The sequence below is a fragment of the Micropterus dolomieu genome, linkage group LG02 (assembly GCF_021292245.1).
Source record: "Micropterus dolomieu isolate WLL.071019.BEF.003 ecotype Adirondacks linkage group LG02, ASM2129224v1, whole genome shotgun sequence".
NCBI classification, from domain to species: domain Eukaryota; kingdom Metazoa; phylum Chordata; class Actinopteri; order Centrarchiformes; family Centrarchidae; genus Micropterus; species Micropterus dolomieu.
In genome coordinates this window covers 17,062,899-17,083,552 of record NC_060151.1, presented here as the reverse complement: position 1 = coordinate 17,083,552, position 20,654 = coordinate 17,062,899, and the positions used below count along the sequence as shown (strand labels likewise).

General features: G+C 43.3%; 1 protein-coding gene across 3 annotated transcripts; it reads left to right on the top strand.

Annotated features, from left to right (window-relative positions):
- Positions 1 to 5,247: 5,247 nt before the first annotated feature.
- gpr139 (G protein-coupled receptor 139) lies at positions 5,248 to 18,198 on the top strand. 3 transcript variants are annotated; one of them, XM_046041975.1, is made up of 3 exons: positions 5,248 to 5,404; positions 11,141 to 11,143; positions 17,219 to 18,198. In XM_046041975.1, the coding sequence occupies exons 1-3, from the start codon at positions 5,257 to 5,259 to the stop codon at positions 18,196 to 18,198; spliced, it is 1,131 nt and encodes a 376-aa protein (XP_045897931.1). In that variant the 5' UTR covers positions 5,248 to 5,256. The 3 variants fall into 3 exon arrangements, with proteins under 3 accessions (XP_045897931.1, XP_045897938.1, XP_045897923.1); XM_046041982.1 differs by lacking the exon at positions 11,141 to 11,143 and adding an exon at positions 13,654 to 13,656 and having other exon boundaries at positions 5,251 to 5,404; XM_046041967.1 differs by lacking the exon at positions 11,141 to 11,143 and having other exon boundaries at positions 5,257 to 5,404.
- Positions 18,199 to 20,654: the final 2,456 nt, after the last annotated feature.

The window sequence follows — 20,654 nt, the reverse complement described above, 5'->3', positions numbered from 1 at the left end:
TCTCTCGCGCTCGCTTTCTTGCTCCCATTTCTTCCCTCTGCTCTCATTATTCTTTGAGTGCCAGCTCTAAACTGGAGGACAGCAGGAAAGAAAGGGCGGCGCAGGGCTCACGTGTGACCCAACTGACCCTTTCCTCTTTAAATCTGGGCTCCAATTTTACAGGCACACTAAACAAACAGCTCTACCATCACAAAAGGCATCTATTATTAATGCTACTTGATACCTGACAACTTTCTGATGAGACAACAGGCTGTAGACCCCAAAAGAAAAAGCCCCGGGACTCCCTACCTGTTGGAGTCTCGATTATTCTCCTCGCATGTTACCTCCTCCTCCTTTTCATCACTTCTTTATGTGTAACCATGCTAGCAGCACAACTATTGGATGAATAGCCAAGAAATTTTGTACAGACATTCATGGTCCCCACAGCATGAATTGTAATGTCTTTGGTGATCCCAAGACTTTTCAACAAATGCTATCATCAGGTAAAATTTATAACCAAATAACAAAACATTCCCATCAGCCAGCTGTAGGCTTCTTTGTGTTTTGTGGTAATTAGCAAATGTTAGAATTCTAAAATGCTACACTAAAATGGCAAACATGATAAAGATGATAGTCTTAGCATCAACATGTTAGCATTTTCATGGTTAGTATGCGCATGCTGAAGTTACAGTATTAGGCTAGCTCAATTGCACAGCCTTACAAAGCCACTAGCACAGCTGTAGGCTCCAGTAGACTTTTGTTTCCCTTCCACCGTCGTCACCATCTCACCGTTATCTCAGATTTAAGGAATGATGAAGGATTCAGGGAATAAAATGTCTAAGATGGTGAACATTACACTTGCTGAACATCAGCATTTTAGCATTGTCATTGTGCACATGTTTTCACAGCATTTAGCTCAGTGCGCCACCGTCCAGTACAGCCTCACAAAGCTGCTAGTATGGCTGACGATTCTTGTTCCCTTATATGTTGTCCTTTTTACAGTGAAAGACGTTCAGATGTGATTCTCATATGCATGCATCGGGGTCATTCCTATGTTCCCAGGGTTCTATGTTACCCAGATTTATATAACACATAATGGGAACATGACAAAGGGTCCTATGTTCCCCAGGAACAAAGATACAATCCCCTAGCATCACACACCATAAACAGCTTTAAAGCCACGTATCATCTTTGTTCTGCTAAATAACTATCCATAAAGTCAACATTTCTGTGGTGTTTTCAAGCAACAACACGTGATTGGTTTTGCACGTTTGTGTGGGTCACTGTTTGGTTCTATGAAGATATGACAGTGTGAGGTCTCCGGAGAATGTGTCTAATGATGTAATGTGTCAATAACAAAGACTTATACACACACACACACTAATGATCTGCACAGACCTTTCCTACCATTGACCTAATACACCACAGGAAGTAATGAGGTCAGGTGGAGGTATGATCACACTGCATAGTTAACAATACACAACAACCATCACCTGTCCTGCTTTGGCTTGCAGTGAGTCACTACATCATCGTTGCACATCAGAAACACATGTACAGTATCTGTTGTCCTATATTGAATTCAACTGAAAACAACAACCCACACAATCATGCCTATATCAAAGCAGCAGAAGATTGCATGTAATTAAGTTTGTGTGACAAGGAGCAATGATGATGTTGTATTAAGTACTAGAGAGAGCGGGCAGGCCCTACCCCTGTGGGGGTATTTCACAGCTATGCTAGCTACTCTTGAAGAATCACCTTCCTCTGTCCCACATTTCTCCGTGTCTGTGATCAATTCACGTCAGCTGGCCATATTTTATTTAACACTTAATCGTGGCGCTCGCCTCCCTGCGTCCCCTGCAGCTCATTTGTTCACATGTAGGAGAAACGAATTAAGAGCACGTGATTACTCCTTTCCACCTTTCTCACGTACCTTCACTCCTTCTCACTTTATTTAAATGTCCTGCATCTGATTCAAGTACCATTCAGCAGAAATAGGTCAGCCATTATTGGACAGCTTCTGCAATTCATTCTTCCTTTCATACAGTGCTCTCCACCTGATGGGTGGTAGAGGGTAAAGATGGCATAATTGAAGCTCCGAGCAGGTTTTAAAATGGCCCTGATCCTCTTCTGTGATCCCCTGCTTTCCACAAGCTCAGTGACTCATGAGTTCTTTTCTTTCATAAAAAAACTCTTTCTTTCTCTTTCTTTGTGTAAAACTCTTTAATCTTCTCTGCCCTCGGGTCCTTGCCTCAGCCACATGCGCTACCTGTTAAATGATATACTGTATCTCACTCAGACAGCAGAGCAGAGTGTGGTTGTGTTTCCTCAGACCTGTGGAGAGGTGGAGTATGCCTTGATTGTGCTGAAGAGGCACAGAGAGAGCAGCAACACAGCTGACAGCTCTCTTAATGGACATGATGTTTCGCTGTACTTATGCCAAAGCTGCTCAGATGTCTGCTTTCTGCATATATAGCAACTCCTAAAAGCCCAAAGGAGGCTGTAAATCATTGATAGCAAGAATAATGAATACTATGCACCCACAATTCTGACTACATACAGTAACAACCACAATGTTCCTCATGTCAACTTTTTCCTGAGTAATATCTATGCTTTCACAGCAGTTCCTGTACTGAGAAAGATGAAGGCAAAATGACACAGAAATTAGTTTTGGGCAAAGAATCTGAGAGAGGATGAAAACACCTCAGGAGTTTGTGGTGTGGTGGAAGAAGTATTCAGATCTTACGTAAAAATTGCAATATGACCTGTGTAAATTGTTATATTGATGTAAAAATACTCTATTACAAGTAAGTCCAAATCTTAAGTTAAGGTATTATCAGCACAATGTACAGTACTTATAGCACATTACTAATTACTAATTATGCAGAAAATTGGCTCCTTATAATTAATGTATGAGCAGCCTTTTAATGTTGTAGTTGTTGAAGTAACGCTTAAATTTAAATCTGTCCAGGAGATCCTGTAGAACCTGGTATAAATATAATCATCCAATGCCATTAAAATAAAGGTTATAATCTAAATTGCTGCTATCAGCTGCACAAAACACAAAGTAAAAGCCACCAGGCAGTGCTCCATGAAATCAATTTTACTTTCTTGAATACCCATTATAATTAAATTCTCATGTTTTGAGCCGACACAGTTCCACCCATGTATCTGCCCACATCTTGCTAGCTAACCTCTTGCTAGCTGAGTAACTTGACTGAGTATGTATTATTCAGAAATGATCATGTGTTGTCAATTTCCGATGAATTTCTTCTGATTACAAAGATAGACAAAATGAAGTCTAAGGATGTATGATACATTGACGAGACCTTTCAAAGGGTTTTATGTTCTCAGCTATGTTTTTTCCCTAGGTTAAATGTAAACTGTATGTTTCCCTAGGTCAATATTTTGAAATCACCCACCTACAGCTACAGCTTACTGATGCTATACTCCTTCGCTCTAAAATTTGTAGGCAAGATTGTTTACTTGATTTTAGACATTGATATCTCCACAGTGGCTGGATGGATTTTTACCATTCAAAGTGCATTTGAAAACATTCATCTCCCTTAAGTTCTTTTTACAATTTGAACTTTAAAGATAGCCCACACCAATCTCTTACAGTGTTAATTTATATCAGGTGACACATATGCTGGGAACATAGGAGTCTGGGAATATAGGGTGAGCCCAACATAACCTAGCAAGTAATGGTTGAGAGCGCAACACATAAATCAGCTGCTCGATAAAGTAGCATAAATAGAAATACTCAACTAGCTCAAAAGTATCGAAGTAATTTAAATTACACCAATGGCATTACTATCAACAAAGTATTTTTCGTATCGTTAGAAGTAGAATACCATGTTTTTTGACTGTTCAACAGACTAAGCAAGCAATTTTAACACATTACTTGGGTCTGGTTTGTGGTTTTTGCTTTCATTCTGTACACTATGAGAACAAATTAAGAACAAATGGTCCCACAACCCCTCTCCAACATCTTATGTGTATTCCCCAAACGTATTTAGCTACCTTCCTTCATTAGAGTGGGGAAAGCATTGTAGTGAAGCTGAAAATGTTTGGGGAATAAACATCGGAGAAAAGTGTGTTCATTTGATTTTTATGGATTTTGTGCTTATGCTCACAGTGGTCTGCTTTTTTCTGGGCAAGATTCAGAATTTTTTTTCAAGCAAAACAACTGAGGGATGTATTGTAAAGATTGACAGATTAATCTATAAAGAAAATGACTGTCAGTTGCAGCCCTGATGAAGCTGACTCTGGCGTGTTTCTGAAGAAGGAATGTGTTTTTCAGTGTCGGCTGTGTGCTCATTAGCACATTTTAGCTGGAGATTCAGACAGTTCACGCTGCATGGTAAATTAGATTGAGCAGCCAGCCCCAACCCCCACTTCCACACACATACACACACATCTCCAATCACATGCATTTATACTGTATGTAATATGCATGAATGTAGCTGCATGTTTGAATTCACTTGTGCACACGTTTATGTTAAAAGCAGCGGTCAAGTTATTGAATATGCACGTGTAGAGAGACACTGTGCAATAAAGAGACACATTGATAAAATGACACGGGCACATTCACTCTGTCCTTTTCCACAGCTGACTTAACCCTCCATTTATCTTTTCTCATCTGTCACATCTGTCTCCTCATCAGTTTTATTGTCTCTTTGTGTTCACTGCCCTCAAACAGGAACATGTTACCCCTCTTTCTCTCTCTGAGCATCCCTCAGCCTCCCGCCTGCCGCCTCCACTCTCAGTCTCCGTCTTCCTCCCTGTCTTTCTGCTCTCTAGCATGCCCTTGCTCTCCATCTACCTTCCTCTCTCCTTCCTTCTTTCCCCTCCCTCCTATTTCCTCCTCCTCCTCCCGCTGCGCTCTCGACTCGCTCTCATTCCCCCTCGCTCACACACTCAGGCAGCGTCCTCCCCTCTCCACTTCTACCTCCACACTCACCTCTTCGCGCCTCCCTCTCTCCACTCCTCTTGCCTCCTTCCTCTCGTCACCTACTAACACATATCATCTGTGGCTCCACTCTGTTGTCTCCCTCTCCCTCCACTCTCTCCTCTCCATCTCTTCCATTGCTCCCTCCTTGTCACACACTCAACCTTGCTCTCTCTCGCGCAAACTCACGCGTACACACACTCATGCTGATTGGCACCCAAGGACAGAGCACCCTCTCTCCCAAACCGGCGACCAGGTGGTTTACTCTTGTGGCCGGGCTTCTTGACACTGAGCTCAGCTAAGGAAGAGAGGACGAGAAAGAGGCCATGGAGCACAGCCACATCTTCCCGGTTTTTTCCCCAAATGGGAGCACCTGGAGCCCGGGGCAGCATCCTTCTGAGGTTGCCCAGGGATGCCCTCTCGGACCACTGCCTGTCATCTACTACAGCGTCCTGCTCTGTCTCGGCCTGCCGGGTAAGAGATTGCACACAAGTGTGTGTTTTACCTGTGTTTAATCATGTGCACATCCCATTCTGCATTCATTTGCTCATATTGTCATTCTGCGTTAATTTGCTTATATTTGTGATTAGAGCCCGCATCGGTGGGCTGCAGGAGTCTCGCTCTGCATCTTGATTTGTTGTGCACTTGTCTGCAGGTTTGAGTGAGTGCATGTCGTGCACAGCTGCTCCAGAGTGTTACTCATTGCACAAACACACACACACACACACACACACACACACACACACACACACACACACACACACACACACACTGTTGATTTGTCATTCTGACCTTGTGGCAATCACTTGTGCATGTGTACGCACTTTGGATGTATTTGTCATGCGCTTGTGCCTGTCTGTTGGGAGTGAGTTTATACATTTGTCTCTAGTTGGAAATATTAGAGTGACATTTAAATAAAAGAGGTGGAAAACAGCAACTGTATGTGCAGAGCATCATTAAACCTGATTATTTACACATGACTCTTAAAACTGCACCTTTTTTTGTTAATCAGGAGTTGTTATAGATGTACTGTGTGTGTGCATGACATTATGTGAGCATTGTCTCAAGCTTGACAAGTGTCTGTTACATGACTCCTCTTGATGACCTGAATTAATCCATGTTGTGTCTTTACAAATGACTGATTAGTCTGTTCGCAGTTATTGTCAGACCTATTTACTGCCTCTATCCCACTGCGTGATCTATGAGCGCTGACCTAGTCTCACACAGGGAGGCAAAGTGGTGTGTGAAAGAGAAAGAGAGACAGAAAACCTGGAGGTCAGATGAAAGGTGCTGATGCCTAATCAGAGATTGGGGTTCAGATGTTGAAAGCCCTCTGGACTGTCAGAAACACATCCACTTAGCTTCAGCCCATTATGCTGGACTTGTTCTGTGGTCAAATAACGTCAAGGATAATTCAAGGATTTTACTATTTAACCCTGATTTTAAGCTTTGAATTGGAATGAACCCACAGTTTGAGGAATACAACCGGTGGCTTTTATTGTCTAACTTATCTTCTTAAGCTGTGTACCCTATTCACTTGACAAAGATTGGGAGTGGGATGTTATCAACAACCTAAGCTGTTCTGGTTCAAAACAAATCTGCAATGCAAAGTGAAAAGCTTTTGTATGCCAAGACTGCAGTTGCTCCACAGATTTGCAGTCCTGTAAAAGTACAAGCCTTTTCTGATGAAATCTCGCCTAATTATTTCAGGCAAATCAAGTCTCGCACAAGCAAATCTCTCTGCTGCCATTTAAAGTTTCTCCTGCACGGCCCTTTGGAAGTTTCATTCGATTCTGCTGCTTCTGCTGAGTCTCGTCATTACAAATGTGATTGAGGCTGTTTGTTTAATCACTGAGTAACAATAACCTGAGAGTGTAATGCAATCTTATGTTGTCTGAATTAATGGCAGAGTTGAGTGCGGCGGGGCTGATACTTTGCAGCAGCCGACTTGGACTTATTCAATCATAATGACACAGCTCGTTCCGCTCAAGCTGAATCATGAATGTTTCATGAGAGCAGCATGTGTGAGTAGTAACGGCGGGATCTACAGACCCACACGAATTGAACGCTTGATGCATCGGAGGCTGTTACCTTGATTACCAGCCTGTGTTTTACTAGGTAACAGAAACAAGGCTTTGCGGAGACGTCGTCATGTCTCTCACAGACTTTGACTTTTAAACTGCAGACGGAGAGGGGTCACATCAAGAGCACGGATCTGAGGGTGAAAAAGCAAGGCGAAGGATTGTGATGAGAAAAGGCATTACACAAGTCAAGTGGTGGGAAATGATTACAGTTTGACCTCAGGAAATGATGAACCACATGATTGAGATAAAAGGAGGGGGGTACAAAGAAGACAAAGACACCCAGAAGAAGAAGAAAAAGAAGAGTAGAGAGAAAGAGAGATCAGAGCAGTAATAGAGAGAGATTAATAACAGTAGAGCCAGTGAAGTAGCACCTTTTGAGCCCATAGTGGGGGAGCCATAGACAACGGAGCCGAGACGAATCGCCACATTTTTTAATTAATCTCTCTCTCTCTTTCATTCTCTCTTCACTCACTACACCACACTGCTAGAGACAGAACATACATGTGCTGGCATAACAAACAGCACAATGAAGGAGTCGGCGCTTTCCCTCCGTCTTTGACATGCTGGGATTACAGAAGTGAGGCCTGCTCTTTGTAAAGTACACTATGTCACAAAGCACTCCACGCTAAGGCACGGTCGCGGTCTGGGAGGCTGATGAGCGATTGTTTGCGATATAACTGGATGTGGAAGGGAAGCTACGTGGAATATCCGGTCGAAGGCGGCTGCTTTCACTTGTTATTGTTTGAGTTGAACATTTCTCTACACAATCTGTGTTTTATGACGGCGTTTATAGACTTTTTACCTGCACACGCATTTATTAATTCCCACTCCCTCAGCCTTGGGGTCAATGTTGATGACTGGATATTGCCTGAAGGTGTCTACGTTTAAACAATTTGCTAATGTGTTTATGTTAACAAAATGTCTGCGCTCCAAGATAATGCAGCAGGGCACAAAGCTTCTAAGAGGATTAATTTAAATTCTATTGTATTCTATTTAATAAATAATTATGCATTAGTAATTGTTATTGAATTAGTCATCAGGCTACCATAAAAGATGTTTTACCAAAACTTGCATGGTGTTGATTTATTTCATCAACACACCAGCAACATGTTTTCTATGATATCATACATTTTTTTAAATACATTGCACAATTAATTGTCTATTAAACACACAATCTTCACATGTCTTTTTAGAAGTTCATTACTGTGTGTATGCAAATGTTTTGTGTGCTTTCAAGTGCTCTGCAGAGTGCTGTGCCAAACTACTAGACATTTAAGCAATAATGTCGAGTTGAGGGATTTAGGCCAGCCTAATTAATTTAGGTATTCAGATCATTTACTTACATTACAATTATTTTTAAAATGTTTTTGTATGCAATCTGCAAAGTAATAAGTAACTCTAAGTTGGAAAAAAAAGTTGTGTGGCGCTCGTTAGCTCACCTGACAGAGCTTTTTGCTAGGCTGTGTACAAGGTCCTTACCGCAGTGGCCTGGGTTCAAGTCCAGCCCTCTCTCGCTGTCCCGCATTTGCTGTCTCTCTTCAGCCGTCCTTTCAACATAAAGGCAAAAACGCCAAAAAGGTATCTTTGAAAATAAATAAAAGTAGGGTCTCTGAAACGCAGTGGAATAGAGGTACAAAGAAGCATGCATTGTAAACACTCAAGTACAAGTAGCTTACAGTTCTACTTAGTAGTAGTCACTGTACTTACTTTCAACCACTTCAGTTTACAGCCTGTGCACCATTTGAGCAAATAAGTACATTTTTGACTTGGAAACTATGAGACTATCATAAGAAGAAAAACAGTATCATCAGTTGTTTGCACAAAACAACATTTGTTTGAGTTCAACTGACAAATAATATTCAAGTAGAGTAACAGTCAGGTTTCCATCTACATGTGGCCCAAATTTTAACCAAATTTCCAGAAAACTGGCAAAAGAAAATGCGAGTGGATGCACATTTCCATCCAATACCTTCATGTGAATACTAGGAGCTAGGCACATTCAGATAAACAATTAGTGTCGCTAATTCTCCAGCCGGTTGCCATTAAACCATTGAAGAAGAATGGGCCCAACAAGATGACAACAGTGTAAAACCATGAAGAGAACTTGATGGAAATATGACATTTATATTTGATGCATTTACTTATTTGAGGAACTTTAGCTCAGCTTGTGTGACAAATAAGTCACATGATTCATGAACATCATGATTTAGTCACTAAGTCTTTTTCAGTTTTGTTTTTAATGATCAAATTTGATCAACTCTTTGCGTTATTTGGACAATTTATGAATTTCTGGCATTTTCACACAGGCTTTTTTATGCACAAATTGATAATGCTAGCTAGCTAAGATTGTGTTTAAGGTTGGTTATGTAAGGGTATGTGTTGACAGCCCCCCGAAGTCCCCTACCCTGACATAACCTTCAGAAATGTGAGTACCTAAACCTAAGTCTGTATGAGACGCCCCAGAGCATCTCATAGAGACGCTGAAGGGTACCTTTGGCTTCAAATAACTACGTTTTGTCACTTTTTCTGAAAGTGTTGGTATTGGATGCCCTGAGATGAGAACGGTCAGGCCCAAACCTAACCATAACTTAACTGTGACATACCACTATTATTTCTGAAATGGTGATTTTTTTTATGCTTTTGGAAGGCACTGGAATACAATGCTGATGTATATGTGTCATTCTGCAGGGCAGTTACAAGAGTTACATGAGATATTTTGTCTTTCAATTTGAAAGATTTGTTGGAAACAGTATGTGCTACAAAGTTATCAACATTAAAATTTCTACTGACTGGCTTTTCAGTGCCTATAACCGCGAGTAAAACTGCCTCACGTGTCATCATGTAATGTGGAACAAGGGGTACGTGATAACAAGCGGTTGTATGGCGTGGACGTGCGCATTGTCATCTATGAGACTCTCAGACAGTCTCTCCTCTACCTGTCCATATGAACGTGGATGTGTTCACGTACTCCACAGCATGTTGGTGTGTTCCTTCCCTCAGCATCGAAGCATCTCACAGTTTGTGTGGCTTTTCAACAGGTAGCGGAGTGACTGGCACACGTGCGAGCTGAAAAAACACTCTCTTCCCACTGCCACTTATCCACCGACCCCCAGGGAAAAAGGTCAGGGATGTTTGGCGCTAACGGCCCTCTGTTCCACGACGCAGTGTAGACCAGGTTTCAGCCGCTACTTAATGAAGAGATGCGCCTGATTGATTTTCAGTTTGGACTATTGATCTGTCAATCCGCACCAGCAACAAGGCATCTGTGGTGGGATGGGAGACTTAATAGATACTATCACTCTAAAAGTGGAGTTTAAGCTGAGGGGGTGTAAACTGGACAGAGAACAATGAAGGCTTGTCTTGAAGCACGGACAGTTGGGGAAAAGCTGGCGAATACTTCAGTAAATCAAAAGGAAGAACTGTCAGGACCGGGGCCAGAAACTCAGACCAGAGTATGAGCAGTGAGAGGATTTATTGAACACAAGGGAGAGACAGGTGTGGCTTGGGGATGGGTGGTTGTTCCATGGGACATGTGGTCCTGGTTCCAGAGCTCAGGGGTATCCGTGGCACAGGAGGGAATCCGAGTCAGGCATGGGCAGGTATGCTGTTGTCGAGACAGAAAAACAAGTTAATACTAATGCAAGGGTTCAGACAAGATGCTGATAGTTCAGGACGGGCAACAGGCTAGCGTGTTTGTACTGTGAGGTACAACGATCCGGCGGGGACTGGAAGGTTGGGCTGGTCTTTTAAGGTGAGTTGATTGTAGGCTGAGGCACTGGTGTGCTGATTAACTGGATGAGTCTCAGGTGCATAAACTGGAGCTCAGGCAACCACGCCCACCAGCAGCCCCAGAGCAGAGAGGGAGGAAGCAGAACACAGAGAGACAGACAAAAACCAAAACACACCAAGCACACCATAAACGCCCCAAGGGGAAAAGAACTCAAAAACTACAATCACACACACACATCCCAACAGGAAGGTCAGGGTCACGACCGGGGGTTCGTGACAAGAACGTTGAGATTTTGAGCTCTGGTTTGTTTCCAGTCTGCAGTTTGAGAAAGGAGAGGAAGGGAGGGGGAGAGAAGTGGTGAGCATGTCAGCTTGTCATGGGGGAGACAAGCCGGAGAGGGTGCAGGAGGACAGAGAAGGCAAGGGAGGAGGGAGGTGTTGTTTGAGGCAATAACTCATGCATGTCGTTGATGCAGTGACAGATCTGACTTTGTCTGACCAGCTGACAATAAAACACTATCACTGCTGCTGAAAACACTGCAGACCCAAACCTCTGCAGGTTGTTTGGCATTCTTTGGACACCGGTAATACATCAACCTGAGGATGATTATAGTGCCGTGATCCGGACATTGTTTCAATATGTCATCTTCCACCCCTTTACCTTCTGTCTCTCTCTAGCTAACTTTTACCTTTCATGTTTTTTTCTGGAGCGGAAACCTCATAAAAAACGCTTAGAGAGCATCCAAGGGCAAGTTATAATTGCATTGTTTACGAACCCTTTAAACATGATGAGCTGGGTTTGTCAGTCTGCAAAGCCACATCACAGACAGCAGCCTTGATGTAAGGACAGTCATCTCCACCAACTTTGACTCACTGTGGCCTGTCTGTAAAATGAATGGCTGTAGAGGCAGAGCACTGCAGTAGCATCAATATCATTAGCTGCAAGCCGAGCCACTTTCTCCTAATATGCCCATTAAATTTAAATATCCTGTTTCAATACATCTCTTTTTCTCATACTTGCACTGTGTTCTTTATTGCATCTTTCTTTTTCTTATGAGCGCCTTCCCCATTAACTCTCGGGATCACACATCAGGCTTATGCTCACATTAAAATTGATATTATCACATTTGCATGACATTACAAGCCTGCTTTTCAACACAAATTAGCAAAGGATTTCACTTCATGGCAACATCAAGGTTTTTCTCTTCATTTTAACCTGAGTTTCAGTTTTAACACATTTTTATCTTCAATGTGTGTTTTTTTTGTGGCTTTGTAGCAGGGATGTGCTCCTGGTTTCTGTTCTGGGGAATTAAGGAATCGCCCTGCTTTATGTCCGGTCTGACACTTAGAGAAGACAAAGGGGAAATGGTTGTCATCAGGAACAAAGTGCTTGTGACCTTTGAAGCAAGCTTTGATATTCACCCCTTCTCTCTGGCTCTCCCCCTCTCTTCCTTCCCTCCCACCACCTCCCTGCTCTCATTCTGTCTTACTGGCTATCCCTCCCCTCCATTCCCTCTAAATTACCTGCTCTCTTTTTTAACTCTCTGTGACCTTCCTCAGACCACACTTTCCTTCACCCTCCGTCTATCTCCTCATCCCTCTCTTCTCCTCGCCTCTAGTCTTATTAGCCTCCGGATAAGTCATCAAAGCCAAACCTCAATTTCCTCCAAATGACAAAAAGAAATCCTTTATTGCAGTGATCACTTTCGTTGTCTTTTTGGGGGCATAATTTTCTTTTTTACAGTTCTGCATGTGTTGTATGAGGCCCACGAGAAAGCCTTATGACTGGTGTGCAGAGAGGTGACAGCATCTAATTTTGCCACCGGTTTCGAGGGGTTAAGCGGCGCAGTGTCGTTTGTCGACAGCCCGTCTGAACACGTCCCTTTAGTGGAGGGATGAGTCAGCCTCGTTACACACCTCAGGGAGCACGCTGTGCCTTCTCTTTTCCCGCTAAACAACGTCAATGGCCCTCGTTATATTAGCAGAGCAGCAGGGGCAGAAAAGCACTCCCACACAAACAGACAGAAGGGGTCACCCATGCAAACACACACACACTCAAGCAAATGTAGAGAGACATAGACACCTCAGCCCATTATCTGTCATACAGGTCATTCTAATCCCCCCTCAGCTGGAGAGACATGTTTTTCCCAGCAAAGACAAAAAGGAAAAGATGAGGGGAAACCGCCTGACTCCATGGGTCCGGCCATGAGATGCACATTTTCTGTATGCAAGCGTAGATGCCTCTGTGTACTGTATGTGTCTCTGTTCTGTGTGTGGCATGAGTGTGCATCCCTCCAATTCATCTGTCCCTATCCCCGCTGAGACCTGAGCCATGCCTGTGCCACCTCTTGCAGCAGAATGGCGAGCAGATCCATCCGGCCCCGTCTTTAGCACCCCCCTACCCCTACCCCGCCCCCGAGACAACGTAAAGAGCAGGAGTCAATTGAAATGAATGGGGAACCCAGTGCACGCTGGCTAGAGCTAAATGGAAATGTCAAGCTCGCCACGGATGCCTTTTGTTTGTCTGTAGAAAGCCCCGTCTCACTGGGGAGCCCAAACAGAATAATACCCAGCCGGTGACAGTCAACACCTGACTGTTTCCATTTCATGTCACTCCTCTCTGTTTAGTGGTTGACAGAGACAGAAGGAAAATGAGAGAATCGACATGAGAAAGTGAGGCGATGGAATAAAGGTGAGGTACATTGTGCAGGATTTTTAATGGATCTCCAACAGGAAATTTTTGAGTGGCTCAGAGATTAGCAGCAAACTTTGACTGGTACAAAAAGGACAGACACAGAAACGATCCCTCCTATTGGATAAAACCAGGCGAGAGGTACCACAGTACACACACTGACAGCTGTGAGAGGCGACTGTAAGGGAAACGACAAAAGAGACCGTTGACACAAGCAGTAGGTCAAAACAAGACACAAGCTAACAATACAAGCTAGGTCAAAGCTAACCTCAAGCAGATTTGAGTAGCACTTCTTTCTAACTCCACACCCTCAGATTTATTTAATTTTCAAACTTCACACCCAACTGATGCTGACTCAAGCAACTTTAAGTAATTTATCAGACTTTGCACAGCTCCTTATGGAGCCACAATAGTTTTTTTTCACATATGCTGTAGTACTCCTGTAGAAAGACTTTGATGTGTAAAATTGATGAAGTTCCACTTTAACCAGTCCATCATTTTTCAAATGAAAAAACACTTAGACATACCCTGTGGTTTTATTTAACTAGTGTTTATTTGATTGCTAAAGCTCAAACCAATATACAATGATACACATCCTCTTGATCTCCTATCAGACCCAAAGTACACAGTCTTGGAACATGGTGACATTGTATTGGTATCTCTTCTTTGAAATGACCCCACATCAAAATATAGACGGATTTGCTCTGTACACAGGGCCAAGCTAAAAAAATACATTTTTCAAATACAAAATTAATCTTAAACAACCTGTTGTTTTTACAATGATGTTTATTACCTGCATAATGCTTATTGTGAAGATCCATATCCTTGACTTTAAGGTTAACCTAAAATGTTTTGTAATCATAAATGATCGTGGACCAAACTGACAACCAGAGGAGAAGAAGAACAAACAGAAAGTGGATGACCAGTAGCTGAAACCAAATAATCAATAACACAGTAAAATTCAACATGAAAGCAATTGGGCAGAGGTTAGTGTGGTGTGCAAGCAGGGGTTGGGAGGCGGGGGTATTGGGGGGCTGTGACTGTGGTGGTGAGGGGGCAGGCTACATGTACATATATTGGCCTGTTGAGTCTTGTTAACTGCTTTGACATCTCATTCATGGCTATTGATTGATTGTATGTGTATGTACTGGCGCATCCCTAATGGCTTGTGTGTTTGTTTGTTTGTGTGTGCGTGTGCGTGTGCATGTGCGTGTGTTAACGTGTGTGTGTGCGTGTGTGTGTGTGTGTGTCTTCTGCTGCACATCCTCCAGTCTGGCAAGGACATCTTTAGTCATTATGTGGAGCCGGCTTTGTAATTTGCAATCAGCTGATAGTGGCTGAGGCTGTGAAGTGTGATGTACCAGACTCAAAGCTGCCATATTTAATCCAATCCCAGATCTATTACTGAAGAGGGGGCACAGGACCACAGAACACACACACACGCTGTATGGACAGTGACTGCTGCTAAGTGCATTGATGTCTCACTGATGCTGCGATGCAAATCAATGTCAGAGGCATCTTCGTCTGAGGGAACAGATTGGACATGGCTTCATGCTGCTGCAGCACGTTTCACTAACTGGAGTTGGTTAGCAACAGTAAATGATGGATGCATTATTGTGTGTATTTGATTGTTAGTTTAGGTAGTTTTACTAGTACAGCATGAAGGTTTTGAATTTTTGGTTAAATTGGGGAAACAAATCTCAAATAATACCTCTAAATTTTTACACTTCCTGTCACACATGTATTGAATGTTCTCAATGCACAAGCGGAAGCACACCTGTGTCTTCTTTACAAAACAGAAATAACTGTAGTATTACTTTAATGAAATATCAGACTGCAAACATCATTGCTTTCTGGTGAAAACCAAACCAGGAACTAAGAAAAGAAATCTTGCGCATGGAAGTTTATTCTTCACCTTTATTAATATGTGGGACAAAATAATCTTTTATTTAAGGTCCATTAAAGCTGCCTGTGACATTTCCGGCCACTAGTAGTGCTATTCTTCTATGTTTTAAAGTCTGATGGTCCCACGCTATTCCGCTGGTCCGAAGTTGGTAGCAGTAATGTGCAAAAACAAAAAAAAGAAGACAAAGCAAACATGGATATAAACAATGTAGGTTTGAAATTTGTGGGGAACATATCGTAAAAACAGATGTTTTATGTGGAAGGAAATACACGTTTATAGAACTCTAGGAAAGACACAATGCTTTTTGGTGAGAAACAATGAAGGAAAATATCCTGTTTACTGTCTCCTCTAGGTTTGGGAAAGATTTGAGCAGGCTCGCAGTCTATTCAACTGTCTGAGAATAACCCGGAAATGATATGCACATGTGGTGACAGGGGGTGGGGGGAACAAAATCGGACAAGAAAGAAACAAGTGCATATAGTTGTGATCACGTACGCGCATGCACCCAGGCACCCAGGCGTTCATGCATTCACACACACACAACCTCACAAACATTTGACCTCCAAGCCAAAATTCTGACTGAACTTGCGGTTGCTATTATTGATGTGTTGGTTGTGAACGAGTCGTGTAACGCGTTACTGTAATAATATTACTTTTCCCAGTAACTAGTAGTGAAATGGATTACTTTTCCAAAACAGTAATATTATTACAGTTACTAATCAAAGTAGTCCTTGACGTGAATGCACGACTGCGCTGCAGTTTAGTGGCACTGGACCTTATGTTGTTCAAGTCAGCTATTACTACTAATAGGAAAAGCCATTTAGGAGCTGAAAGTCTTGGAAAGGAACGGAACCATATGATCCAGCTCCCTTCAATGAGCCCATCAGTAGTTGCTATGGCCACACCCCCTTTTGGCATGGATTTGGCATGAACACAAACACACACCTTGACACACACAGACTTGAAACCCATACCAAATTTCAGCCTTCTCCGACAGAGCCATGTGAGAGGCAGAAAGAGGTCATGGTTTGGTGAAGCAGCAGTGGGATAAATCACATCAAGCCTTTTGTGTGCTTTCTTTTTAGCACAAAACAAATAAATAAACAAAGAAACATTTAATTTGGCAACATGAGATGGTATGAATGTATATGTTGTCGATGAGGAGCAAAGATTGAAAAAGAGAGGCAGTGAGAGATTGGGCGTCCTTGTGCTTTGTTTTAGGAGTTAAATTGCCGGCGGCAGGGTGGCAGGCAGTAGTGAACTCAGCAGATTGCCAAGGCTGTGATGCTGCACGTTGCCTTCCTGTTTTCGTTGAGGCTTTACTCTTTATTAGAGATAACAATTTGGCCAAAGGCAGAGGCAGGTGCTGCTGAAATAACACAGCAGGCGTAGATGAAGGGGGAAAAGGGGAAGGGAGCAATAAACAGGGGAAGGATTACAGAGTAGATTGAACATGGTAAACATTGACTGGGAATGATAACAGATTTGATTCTGCACATAGCAGGCTGAAACTGATTACGTGACAGTGGGCTAAGATGCTTGGCTGCTGTGGTGGTGGCGTTGGTGATTCAGCATAATTGAAATATCTTTTTGTCCTAATCTTTGTGTTAGTATATTGTGTGTTGTGCTAGTGCAGTTATATTTGTGTTTGCCGAACAACTCCATTGCTGTCATGTTTGTTGTTGGCTGGATGAGTGTTGCCCCTTTTCAATTGCCTGCCCACTAATACTCAATTTTTCTTTTTCCTTCCCTGCCCTAACCTGTGCCCATTCCCTTTCCAATCTCCTCATACTTTTTTCCATCACTTCCCTATTTCCTCCAACTATCTACTTTCAATCACCTTCCTGCATCCTTCCTCCCCTCCTTCCTCCCTCCAGCTAACATCCTGACAGTGGTCATCCTGTCCCAGCTGGTGCTGCGTCGCCAGAAGTCCTCCTACAACTATCTCCTGGCTCTGGCAGCTGCCGACATCCTAGTCCTACTCCTCATTGTTTTTGTTGACTTCATACTGGAAGATTTTATCTTGGGCATGCCGCTGCCTCTGTCACTAAACAATGCAGTGCAGGTCTTGGAGTTCTCGTCTATCCACACCTCCATCTGGATCACCGTGCCCCTCACCATTGACCGTTACATTGCTGTTTGCCACCCGCTGCGCTACCATACGGTCTCCTACCCAGCCCGCACACGAAGGGTGATATTTGCTGTGTATATTGGGTGCTTGCTCTCTGCAGCCCCTTATTACTGGTGGCCTGAGCTGTGGCACAGCCTTCCTGGGGTGGGCAGTGGTGGCGGAGGAGAGGGCAGCAGGAGAACCGTGGCCCAGCATGTCCTGGTGTGGGCCCACTGTGCCACCGTCTACCTCCTCCCCTGCACCGTCTTCTTCTCCCTCAACGCTGTCATCGTTCGTAAGCTGCGCAGACGTCGCAGCTGTTTCCGTCTGCGCGGCTACTCTACCGGCAAGACCACCGCCATTCTCCTCGCCATCACCTCCGTCTTTGCCGTTCTGTGGGCACCACGCACCCTCATGATCCTCTACCACTTCTACTCCTCTCCTCCATCCTCACAAGGGGCTGGCCGACTGCTCCACATGCTCACTGATCTGGCGAACATGCTAGCGTTGCTCAACACTGGTGTCAACTTCTTCCTCTACTGCTTCATCAGCAAGCGTTTCCGGGGAATGGCGGCCAATGTGCTGCGAGCCTTGGTCCACTGCCGGAAGCAGCCGCCACCGTTCTACGCCAGCCACAACTTTTCCATCACAAGCAGCCCCTGGATCTCGCCAGCCAACTCCCACTGCATCAAGATGTTGGTGTACCAGTATGACAAAAATGGGAAGCCCGTCTGTATTTCCTCTTGAGTCCGCAGCCACCAGCAGTCGCCCCCACTCTAAATCATTGGGGAGCATATTCAGGCTTTGTCACCTTGGTGACCAGCTTTGCCCACATGGGACTCTTTGAGGCTTGAAAATGTCAACACGCCCGGAGAGCACAGAGGTGACAGTTTAGCTAGCTTTGAGTGATGACAAAGTGGTAGGCTAGCAAGGGGGAAAAGCAAACAGCAGGTATTCACAGTGTTCACAAAGCAGCAAACAGCATCAAATAGATGTTGATTGTTTCCTCCACGCAAAAAATAAAGCTACTGTAAGTGACCGACTGCTGCTTGAGTGAGAGTCTCAACTCACTGACTGATAAAGGGATATCACCACCATCTGTCACTGACTTTTATGAGCCACCGTTTGTATCAGTATAAACTGACAACTAGATGAATCCTTGATGAAGCATCAAATGCCCGGTGGCGCTGGTTTCTTTATGGACGCTTTCTGCTGCACACTACCGCCGACGGTGAAGAGCTCTGAACAGCTGCGCCTTTGTCCGTTGGGAGTCATTTCCAGAAAGCAGAGATCCAGCCTGAGTCTGGGCACTAAACATCTCACCTCAAGGGGTGATTCACTCAGGCAGAGTCACCGATGGTGTGTCCACTGCCCGCAGTTCTGACTGTCTCTCAAGCAATGTAAAACAGCGCTGTCATTTCCAGTTTAATATGCAGAGGAGTCTCAAAGGCATGTTAATTTGGGCTTTTATAAATTGAACAGCCCTCCCTGAGTTTCCTCGTGTGTGCTGAGTTCATCCTAGCAGTGCAGGTCACCCACAAGTCGGCGCTTGCTATGGAATAACAAGTTATCCCACATCCAAGCTCACAGATTGTTGTAGCATGAGTAGACTCTCTGCCTATTGTTGGTTAAATATTTATTAATGGTAGACTTGACTGTTATTGTATCTTCACAAAAATACAAGACAAAAAAAATGACTAAGGTGTCATTAATCTAGTAATCACATTTACAATATTAGGAGGAGGAAATTTCTGCTATTAGTAGATAGTCCTCTATTAACTATTAATGGTCCTTGATGACTTACTGTTAGCCATTATCTGGATGAATGTAACTGAACATGTCTTTAACCCTTGAGCTTTCAGGGAGAATGACAATAAAAATAAGAGAGAGAGAGAGAGAAAAAGGGCAGAAAAATCCACTCTCCTTCCCTTCGGTTTGTTTTCCCTGTCCAAGGATTTCTGTCTCATGATGCAGCAGTGAATTTGGTCTCAGGGCCACACTGACACCTTTCAGCTCGGCTCATTCTGCTGCTGGCTGCTGGCAGTTCTGTAACATTTTACACCAAAACACAGTCACGTACATCAACTCTCAGTCATCTGTCTTGGTGCTGCCTGAGTCCTGCCTGGTAACAAACCATAAATGTGAACACTCACACAAACACACGCACACACACACACACACACACACACACACAATGAGCTGTATTGCCCACAGAAAGAGCACATTGAAACCAATACACATCCATTCTCCAGACACCTTGGGGCATTAGCAGTGTTCATCTATCTACTGAGAATGGAAGTGTGCCAAAGGGCAGATTTCTGCTAATACCTGCCTGGAGGGATCAGACACATCAGGGCCTCTTTTTATTTTTAATGGGTAAGGCCTTAAATCTGACGAATGTTAGGAGTGTCTGTCTTAGCTGATAAAGTCATGCCCTCCAAACTCTTGTTTGACACTTAAACGTCTGAGACACTTCAGGGGGTGACTGCAGTCGTGTCACTGCTCTTTCTCTCTCCATAGCAACTGTTAATGCGAAAAACTGGCTGCAGCTGAAAATAAGGGCAAGGGTTTCATTGTTTAGGTCATTTTTCACATCAGTTAAAATAATATTTAACTGATCAACTTTATTGCGAATTAGGATAAATTGGGGGTTTCTTAAGACTGTCTGGTGGCACTGTAATGAGCATGTATATAAGATGAGTATTGATGTTGTTGTCAATTTACAGTATTTTTAACGGTCACACAGCCAACTCCGCAGTCATATAACCATTTTGAGTTGACTGGTAATGTGAACGCTCGCAAGCTGAAAACTTAAAAATCTTTCACATCGCTACCTTTAATCCCTGTTAGAGAGGCCAGGAGTGATGGATGTAGGTGATATGTTTATTAATGAGTATAGAGGAGGTCAAAATGTGAATTTTACTGTAAGTTTTCCATACAGAAAACACTTAACAAAAGCTGTCGGGAATAAAAGCTATGATAAAAATTAAAAAAGCCCTCGTGTATACAAATGATAGATTAATTAATTAAGAAGTCCTCGTGTTGCTGGTGTTCTGACCCTCTGACAGCTGTCCATTCTCGTCACTATCAAGGTAATGTTTTGGCAAAACCCCAGCTCTGTGTTGCAAGTGTAAAGTGTGGTAAAAGATCTCAGCAATAGAATTGGTGGATAACTAACATCAAGACCTAGATTGTTACTGAAA